Source organism: Nesoenas mayeri (genome assembly GCF_963082525.1).
Source record: "Nesoenas mayeri genome assembly, chromosome: 1".
Lineage (NCBI taxonomy): Eukaryota > Metazoa > Chordata > Aves > Columbiformes > Columbidae > Nesoenas > Nesoenas mayeri.
In genome coordinates, this window is record NC_137541.1 from 9,749,815 (window position 1) to 9,760,296 (window position 10,482).

The 10,482-nt window shown below is 38.9% G+C and overlaps 1 protein-coding gene across 5 annotated transcripts in view; it reads left to right on the forward strand.

Annotated features, from left to right (window-relative positions):
* Positions 1-6,023, forward strand: part of SEMA3D (semaphorin 3D) — a 140,373-nt gene extending 134,350 nt beyond the window's left edge. For all 5 annotated transcript variants that reach the window (XM_080355964.1, XM_080355967.1, XM_080355963.1 and 2 more), the window contains exon 18: positions 3,773-6,023. In XM_080355964.1, the coding sequence (XP_080212090.1) occupies positions 3,773-4,186 (414 nt within the window). In that variant the 3' untranslated portion in view covers positions 4,187-6,023. The remainder of the gene's footprint in view (positions 1-3,772) is intronic.
* The last annotated feature ends 4,459 nt before the right edge of the window (positions 6,024-10,482 follow it).

A 10,482-nucleotide genomic window follows, 5' to 3' on the forward strand; every position in this document is an offset into this window, starting at 1 on the left:
GGAACCAAAGAGCACATTAAGCGTTCAAGTGAAAGGTTAAAGATCTACTACCAAGTAATGAAATGCCAGGTGTTTATGAAACTCCAGAGCCCTGTGGGGGAAAAAGTAGAGAAGAAAGTCAGGAAGAGTTCTGAACCTATGGGTAAAACAACATAAACAGGATACCAAAAAGAGAAGTGGGGGGAGGAAGCTGTAATGAAGTGTTGCTTAATACGTGTGAAATTGGAGCCATAATTTCATCTTGCCAGAGGATAAGAAAGGAATGAACAATGAAGGCACGGAGAAAGAGGAGGTGACAGTCATCGTAATTCAATATCCAAGGTTAACACAGGACATTCTGTAAGAACGCTGCTTCATTAAAAATAGGAGTCGTGATGGGCTGGGATTAAGGGACACAACCAATTTAGACTCTGTTAGCTTTCTCTGTGGTATCCCAAGGCAGAGGGGGGGCAACTCCATCAGTTAACACATTTAGGACTAGAAAGTGATGGCTGCTACACAAATGGTAAATAGTTATGCGTAGCAGGGTGCTGGACTTGGGGGTCCAGTGATCTTTTCAAGTCTAGAACTGCCATTTTTCTGCCTTCCTTTCACTGAAAATAGTCAAAGCATTAGTGAGGACTCCTTGGACTGGCACCTAGCCAAGCAAAACAGCCAGCTGGAGACCTTCCAAGTGTAGGAGGTACACAGCTGTCAAGACGCTCTAGACTACAATACTGGCAGAGCCACCGATAGGCAGATGCTACTGCTGCAATTGCATCAAGCCCTGAGCTCAAAGAGATCTGTCCTGTTTTCACTCAGACAATGTGGGAACTTGGTCTTTGCATTATCTCTTATGAAACCCAAATGTCGGGAAATTAGCTCCTTCTTCCCATCTTTTTCACTAAATTTCTCAAACTTGAGTCTTTGTGTTGACATGAAGCCCAGGCAGAACAAAGAGGGGCTTCCTTGTCATATCACAACAGCCAAGCCCCCGAGCACTCCCACCTGGCCCCTGCTCCTTTTTCTCTCAGTGGAGGACAGCACCACAAGGAAACACCTGCCCTAGACACATTTCTGCCTACAGCTACTTACTTGTGGATTCATTTATACATTCTATGCTCCTGTTTTTACTGTAAGAAAAGTACATTTACTTGGAATGAAGTGTCACTAGCTGATAAAATTGAGGATTACTGCCCTATGCTGTAGGTTCTGGAGAGGGAAAAGTGGTATTTTCTAGTCTGTCTCCCTGCTGTCTTCTGTATATGTGCTTGTGGCTTGACCATGATTTCTCTGGTTTAAAATCAGTGTAGTAAATCAAAAGTAGCCTGTGTTCATGTAGCACCTGTTGTCAAGACAATCGATTTTCCAGGAATTTCCTGAAATTAGTATGATTTCATCCTCCTGGTGCCAAGTAGGCATGCTTATCTACAGTTTACGAACAAGAAAACTAAAGCTCAGCGTTGACCGACCACCGTCAACTGATGGCAGGAGCCAAAAAATATTTGGCCACAGAACCAGGCAAACAGAGCCGTGTTCTGACCAGGCTTTTGTAGCAGCTGATTTCTTGTCTCTGCTGCAGTCAGATCAATAGCACTACTCAAGCCTATATCCATCCATCAACATGTCTATCTGTCCATCTACCCACATACCTACGTATCTACCTATCTAATCTTTATGGTACTGAAGACTATTACAACTGATACAATAGTAAACCAAAGTTTTACTCTATCTCTGTGCATATACTATAAATATGTGTGTATTGCTTTTTTTTTTTTTTTTCTGATCATTAAATTATCTCTCAAATCATTTAACCCTTTCAAAGTTTCATAGACGCTTAGAAAAGGGTAAAACCAAAAGCCCTGGAAGGTCATTTAATCCATCCTTTTGCTCCGAGAGACCCTATTATGGATAAATACTAGTGAGTTAGAATCATAACAGATGGAGAATCATATGTATGTATACATTTTTTCCCATGGAGTAGAAAAGGGAATCGTGCAGATTTTTTACATAAAGAAACAGTGTGTAGCTTACCCACTGTGAATAAATCTAATTTAGTCATCTATATGCCTCCCTGATCTTCATCCTCTGAAGTTTGTGGAGGGTCAGATGTGCACTCTGGGAGATTTTCCAGATTCTGTGTTGGTTCTCTCTGCTCCCACCCCTTAAACCCACTGCTCAGCATTGTGCTGGAGTTTTTCTACATGATAACAATGCCACCAGCAGTACTGAGGCTCTGTTTAAAGCTCAAGCTCTGCTGCAGGCTGAGCAAGCAGCACTCGAGGTCCTTCGGTGCTGTTGAGTGCTGCAGCCTCTGCGTGGCAGCAGAACATAGCGTGCCTGGGAGGTGACAGATTTGGACTAGACCAGGATCATTTTCAAAGGAAGTGCTAGTGTTGGGCAGAGGGAGTTAGGCCTCTACTTTCTACTCCCACCTCTGCTACTAATTTTTATATGGTCTTTGGCAAATCACTTACCTTCTATGTTCCCCAGCTGCAAAAATACTTAGGTGCCCAGTGCCCTATCATGTGGACTTTTTTTTTTTTCTTTTTTATTGGGGGTAGGAGGGAGGCAACTTAAGCATTTTTTTGGACTTAGGTTATTTTGGAAATAATTTTCATACCACCAGATATATAACTTACCTGACAGTGTTATTACTCTAAGGTGCACCTTATTTTTAACCTATGAGTCTTGCTGCATTTTTTGAAATATTTCCGTTTGTAAATGGAGCTGCAGTTCCACGTTGACAGACTTCAGATCTCACCTGCAATCTCCTCTTTCTTTTCTTTTCTTTTCTTTTCTTTTCTTTTCTTTTCTTTTCTTTTCTTTTCTTTTCTTTTCTTCTCTTCTCTTCTCTTCTCTTCTCTTCTCTTCTCTTCTCTTTTCTTCTCTTTTCTTCTCTTTTCTTCTCTTTTCTTTTCTTTTCTTTTCTTCTTTTCTTTTTTCTTTTTTTTCTTTTTTCTTTTCTTCTTTTTTCTTTTCTTTTCTTTTCCCTCTCCTCTCCTCTCCTCTCCTCTCCTCTCCTCTCCTCTCCTCTCCTCTCCTCTCCTCTCCTCTCCTCTCCTCTCCTCTCCTCTCCTCTCCTCTCCTCTCCTCTCCTCTCCCCTCCCCTCCCCTCTCCTCCCCTTCCCCTTCCCCTTCCCCTTCCCCTTCTCCTTCCCCTTCCCCTTCCCCTTCCCCTTCCCCTTCCCCGTCCCCTTCCCCTTCCTCTTTCTCTTTCTTTCTCTTTCTTTCTTTCTTTCTCTCTTTCTCCTTTCTGCTCCTCCTCAGTTTTTCTACACAGATCTTAACAATAAAATAATTGTACTGAATTGTATTTTTCTAAACTCATTGGGTACTTTTGATCACTTTTCAACAAGTTAAAACCAGGATCAACTTCCTTTTGTAAAACCTAGTTGAAGAAGATCAGGATCACAGCATTTCACTTTAAAAAACAGTAGTAGTATTTATTTTCAGTGTAATAGGTCCTCAGCACTCCAGATATATAAAAGCACCCTTGTCTATTGGGTGCATTACAGAAACCTCAAGAAGGATAGTTTAAAATTGAATGGGATTTCTGGCACTAAATAGCTACCCTTCCTTGGAGAATCCAGTCTAACTTATTGCATTTTAGTGTGATGAGTATTTGAAGGGTGTCCTGGTATGCATATGCCCCACTGTGTGCTGGCATCTGAGGAACAGACCATGTCATGTGCCAGCCAAGCATTTTCTCCACCTCAGTATTGTAGTGACACATGTTCTGTTTTTGCCAATGAAGCTCATGTATCTCAATCTTTTTTGTCCAACCCCACAGCTGAAGGCTGATGAAAGAATCATCAAAACAGAGCATGGGCTGCTGATCCGCAGCTTGCAAAGAAAGGATGCAGGAGCCTATTTCTGCAAAGCACAGGAGCACACCTTTGTCCACACCATCGTGAAGCTGAATTTAAATGTCATCGAGAATGGGCAAATGGAAAGCACTCAGAAAACTGAGGACGAGGAGGGTCGGGTGAGGGATTTGCTGACAGAGTCCCGGCTGAGGTACAAGGACTACATCCAGCTCGTCAGCAGCCCCAGCTTTAGCCTGGATGAGTACTGTGAACAGATGTGGCACCGGGAGAAGCGGCGGCAGCGGAACAAAGGTGGTGCCAAATGGAAGCATGTGCAGGACATGAAAAAAAAGCGGAACCGAAGGCACCATGAACCAGCCAGGCCACCGTCTACATAGTTTGTAAATGCTATTTAAAGAAAGGACATTTTTCACAAAAAAAAAAAAAAAATACTGTGTTCTGGTTTTGTGCATCTTGCCTATTAATTAGTACTGCTTCTTACTGAAATCAGATAACTCACCATCACTATTAATCTGTATGAGACTGTACAGTGGGATTCGATACCAAATAAGATGTTCCTTATTGGAGTACCTGTCAAATACATTCATTGAAAAGAAAAGATGTACACTTTTAGCTAATTCCTGGGTAGCCTGAGGCTATGTGAGCTGTGTTCTGTACATCCTGCATAATTTTCATGTAGGATTTAGTGTCTGTGTTCCCATGTTAATATTTGATGCCATAATCCACCCCAGAAGTGGCTACATTTTAGAGGAGGGCAGATGTAACTCTAGTTCTTTGGCATCTTTCTGAATAAAAAGCACAGTAGAAATGTGTGACAGATCTGCAAAAATACCTGCAAATTTACCAGTTGGGTTTGTATACAGGCACACGGGTGGAGTTTGTTAGCACAGAGAAGCATAGCAAAAAATCAAATTAGGTATTGGCTTAGGGACAACATTCATTCTTCTTATGAAAAAAAGAGGAAGTGTAATCATAGTTTAAGAGAGCGGAATTATCGAGCATTGCTCACTAGAGTTTGAGTAGCCACCAGTTTGCAGTCCATCTGCTGAAATGAAATGTTGACTCTAATTGAAACTGCCACAGAGATGCTTGGGAGTAAATTTCCTAAATGATCCATGGGAGGTATGTGCACAAATCCTATCAGCAAATAATAGGATTCCTGTCTGAATCTCTCCTATCTCTCCAAAGGCTTGGCTCTGACTGTTCCTCTGTCCCTTTTCCTAGTTTTGTTTTATGCGGAGGAAAAGAAAAATAAAAGACAAAAGCAAAACTAAAATGAAAGACGATGAGGGAAATATTTAGTGACAGAGACCAGTGCTCTTGACGCAGAGCTGACATTCCTCAGATGTGTGTATTCTTTGGGATTTTCTCCCAAAGGTCTTATGTATTTTTAAGTTGAAAATTTGAGTTGTTGGGACTAATACTTTTATTATAATAAAATAAAACAAAAGATGTCCATGTGTAAATAAAACTTGTAAGTTAGAAATTTGCTATATACTGTAATTTCATTTGTAAAGTGTTCCTTGTTCCTTGGTTCATATTTTGGTTTTAAGAGTGTAAGTTTTCCCATATAAGCAAGAAACACTGGCCTCATTTTTATCTATTTTACATCAATGTGATTTCATTGATTTTATTCCTGATATGCAGCAACAAACACAAGCTCAAAATCAGGTCTACTGTCTCATAAATCACAGCCCCCCTTTCCTCTCTTCCATCTAACCTCCCTCCGTTTTGCCTTTCACGCCTTTTTGAGTGTGAAATGACAAATTAACCACTTCCTCACATGGAAGAGAGCTTTGATGGAAACCAAAATGACAGACTTCACTTGTTTCTCATGCATTCTACAGATCTTGAGAGTAAAGTCTGTGGGAAACCCCTGTAATTGGTGTGCACCTCATTAAGGAACCGAAAATGTTGGCTCTGAAAATTGTAGATTTGCCCTTGCCCATGCTAGTGTTTGTGTGCGCATTCAGTCCCTGATCTGTAAATGTGTAGATCCAATTTGCATCGTTGTTCATTTCCTCTCTGTTGAAAGTCAGATATGGTGAAATGTTTGTCAGATTTCAGAAAGGAATCTCAGCTTACCCACATTTCTTGTAAAACTCGAAAGCCGAGTTTGCATGTGTTGTATAAAAGCCAGCGACACCATATGTCATTAATTTTCAATGCTTTTTTTAATAGGAGATGTATGAGTTAATTAGGAGATATTAGACAGCATGCGTACAATGCTTTGATAGTGTAAAGCACTGAGTGCTAAATATTACAAAATACGTCTGTGGGGAGGAGGGAATTTCTCAGCACAGGACCTTTAATCAGCAGAGAGACTGATGCTGAAGATACTAACCAGTTGTAGAACACTTTGAGAACACACAGAGAACTTTTTGGCATTTTTGCTGCAAAATAACATTGGCCAGGCATTTCACAAGAGGCTCGTCATTTTGGGTACCTTGATTTTAAGGCCAATTAAAACTAGTTAAAGGAGGTATGGGGGCGGGTATTAAACTACTACCTATAAAGCACCCTAAAACAGGGATACTCAATATTCTTGGCTGGAGGGTTATGCTGTCACTATACAGAACCTGACCAATTATTCCTTATTAGATTTTTATCAGTCCACAAAGTCCCATTTCTCTGACTTGGACATTAAGTAAATGAGTGGAACTACACCAAGGCTATGGAATAACAGGTGGTCTGCATTCGCAGGCCCTGACAAATGGCCTACTTTTCTCCCTGGTGGTGACACAGTACTTCAATTATTGCATTTTAGGCAACTCTCATCACATGTTTGCCTCCTTCATAAAAAAACAAATAAATTTCTTCTTCCATTTTTTTTTCTCCTCCTTGAAAACTGAATCATCTGATTTATGTTTACATATGATTGGGGGTATGTATTCTACAAATGAACCCCACCCCCCACTGACTTCACTAGAAGCCTGGGATGGCTAAGTGTCTCAGTGCTGGGAGCATTAAGTTTAAATGGTTGAATTAAAATGTTATTACTTTTAAAAACAACTTTTATTTCTTTTATTTTAAACGTTGTTGCAATGAGATTCTTCTTAAAGAAATGACATCATCAGTCTGGGGTAGAGTGGTAATGGAAAACCCTAAGTGAGATACAAGGCCTCTTAGCTCATGGGAAATAAATTCAATATCCTCCAAACCAGTGTGCTATATTGGGTTCATGCCACCTCAAGGAGCATATTTAACAATACTGCATAGATAAAAGTCTGTATTTTGATACGCTGGGTTGTACACTATGGCTGGCAGGGCTAGCACAACTCCTCATACACAGCAGGTATCACACACGCAAGGAGGCCGAAGTACCTTGGAGAACAGGGAATGAGAGAGGCAGATCAGGGATCACTACAGGACATAAGATTTTGTTAGGCAGGATTCAGCAGTGCAAAGGCAAGAATAAGAGCAGGAGGGGCAGTGGGTGTTGCCACAGCCTTAAGTCCCGGAGAGGGGTTCAGAGGATGAGCTAGCCCAGAAACTGTAACAGTAGGTGAGCCCCCTCTTTTCAAATAATTTCATCTTCTGTATAATATAAATGCTCAACTCAAAGTCTACTTAAATTTAAAATCAATGGTTCGGGGGTCAGCTAGGCTGCTGCTGAGTTAAGATGAAACTGAGCCTTGCCACCTTTGAGAGTTCCATAAAAATTTTGGTCAAGAGTGGAAAGAAGTTGCTTTCACCTTAATAACTATTGCTTTTAAACACATCCCTTAGTGCATATGATATATCATAGATATTTATTTACATATTCATTCAACTGGGAGTCCAATTATTAGTACATTATCTTTTCCTTCAACAAAACCTTTCCATTGACGTTACTTCAGTGCTGGACTGAAGTGGTTTCAAACAGATTCTCAGAATAACCAGCACAATGTGAGATGTAGTTATAAAAACTCTGCAAACTGACATAAGCTTTAAAGCCCAACAGGGTCCTAAAATTTGTAGCGATCTTGCAGTCAGTTAAAATAAAACAGAAAATGGGATTAGCAGAAAAAGGAATAAAGTATTAACACTTATTGTGATAAACTAGTTCTGTTACTGGAAACCGTTCCAACAACAGGTGTGAACGTGTGTTCATGCCATAAGCAAATACTTTTATATCCAATCAATTGAACTTACATTCCTTGAGGTACCTAAGAAGCTGAATAATTTCTAGTTCATATGTAGATTTTGGACCTTCTTATGTCACTAATAATGAAGTAATTAGGTTAATGCAAAATATTTCCTCTGGTTCATGTGCTTTTGAGATCAGAAGACCCCTACAGCTCAAATGCTATGGAACATTTTAATCTCACCATTATGGATATTGATCTACATTTGACATATCAGATAATGAATAATTATTGTTACACATTATTCACATAATAAGCCTGTGTCTCAATGCCTCAATATTTAATAATGACTACGAGAAACTGAGTTTGCTACTGTTTTATCATATGGGCATATGTGTATAGGAGTACATATACAAACATCTTATTTTCTGTTCATTTTGTAGCAGAGATTAATTTGCAAAAGTCAAATGTGATTTTAAGAGTCAGAGTTCAGCTCAGCTACCACTGACAGCAGAGATTAAAATCCTCCTATAATCTATTTTTCATCTGGTAGTCAAATACCCAAAGCTAAGTGTTCTTCAGTAGAGTATATTGGCCTGGTTCTATTTGCACACAGTTGTAGATGAGATGTGGAGGTCTAAGGAATTACATCTGCATGAATGGAAAATCAAGCCCACATGTCTCTCTAATATATTCTGTTACATTTTATAAAATTTAAATGGTCTCTATAGTAATATTTTACCATAGTGTTGTTAATATTACCCTGAACTAAGCTTCTGTCATTAGCTGAAGTGTGACATTCTTTGCAGTTGTAATCCAGATTTTGAGGTTTGTAAAATAAGTTCATTACAGTAACAAAAAAAAAAAAAAAAAAAAGGCATGGGAAAAGAATTTAATTATAAACTCTAAAAGGCAGATTTGTGAGATTTTGTTTCTATGTATCAAAATAAGGGTTATCCTAAAATGGGTTAGAAACATCAGCATTTGTTTTCCTTTTTTTGGTCAGGTAAGGATACACAATTAATTGTAATCTTGAGTTTATCACTTGCCAACGTGTGGCTGAAACATCTGGTCTGATGGTTGTGGCAAGACTGGGTTTATATTTGCTTGCTGTTGGTTTTTTTTTTTCTTCCACCAGTTAAGCCCGTTGTCTCCTGCCTTTGAGACTCTCTTGTCTGTCAGGTAACCCCACTTTTATGTGAAGTAATACTTCAGAATCTCATGTTTCCTTGAAATATGTACATTCCTACCAAGTCATAGTATCACAGATGATTACTTTTCTGAGTATCAGATTTTGCATTCAGTTGCAGACGCAAACCAAACACTGTGAGGTAAAGTGGAGACCAGATGGGCTTTTCATTTACAAAGGAAATTTTTGTGACTGTTGCTTAGAGCTCTTCTTTCTCCTTTTGCTTATGTGGCTGTTGTGTATAATTCTCCAATTTAAAATCAAAGTCTTTTGTGCTTTAAAGCATAAGATTTTCCACATGATATAGAAAAAACAGAAGAATATATCCAGGTGATTTTTTTTTTTTTTATTGTGATGGACTGCTGATTAATAGTTTCAAAAAGCACAAGGAAGTCAAGGAATCATCCAGCCAGCCATAGATGGCTGTGATATTTGTAAGGACCCCAGACACATCTTAGTTTTGGTGATGTTTCATGTTGTTTCCTTTCTCTTATTGTATATAAGTGCTTTGGCTGTTTTGGTGGTGGTGGTGGTTTTGTTTGTTTGTTTGTTGGTTGGTTTTGTTTGGTTTGGTTGATTGGGTTTTTTTTGGGAGGAGCATGGAGTAAGAGTTGGTTTTGTTTTGATTTTGTTTCTTTTTTTTGAATGTTGTTTTTCCTTGTTTTATTTTTCTATTTTTATTTTCTGTTTTGTTTATCATGTATGTGTGTGTTTGGTTTGCTTTTTGTGTTCTCATTTTTTCATGTTATTTCTGTTACTGAAAGGAGCCATGCCTGAAGCCAGATGCTTTCTGGTAGTGCAACATACGATGAAGCAGTAAGAGGAACAGAAGGCTTGAGCAGATGTTTTGGTGTGGAGACAACATAGTATATTTGCAAGGGGCACAGTCTTAGGGCTTAACTGACTATGCTGAGAGTATAAAGACCATTGTACCAGTTCTCTGGCCTAGGCTGATGTTGATGCTAGATTTACAAAAGGTATATTTTTAATTTCTGAGATATTGTCGATATAAACAGATCCAGAAAATCTGAACTGTTATTAGGTCTATACTTGCCAAAAATATTGAAATTGAAATAAAAATATAAGAACAGAATTTTAGGGATCTCCACTTTCTAAAAATTGAATGCAAAACATATGAATCTATGAAAATACGAATGAAAATTAAAAATAGACTATCTTCAATTTTTTTTCTTTTCTCTTTTCTTTGCATGTGTTTCCATTACTTTCTCCCCCAGTGACTATCTCAGGATGTATATTGGCTGGGAAGAAGGGAAGAGACTAGGAAAACATATAATATCCGAATTCCAAAATGAGAAGTCACACTAAATAGACTTGCTGCAAGGATTATGATTAATACCTCACATTTGACCAATAAAGACTATATTTTCTCCTAAGGTGAAATTCATCACTCATTCAG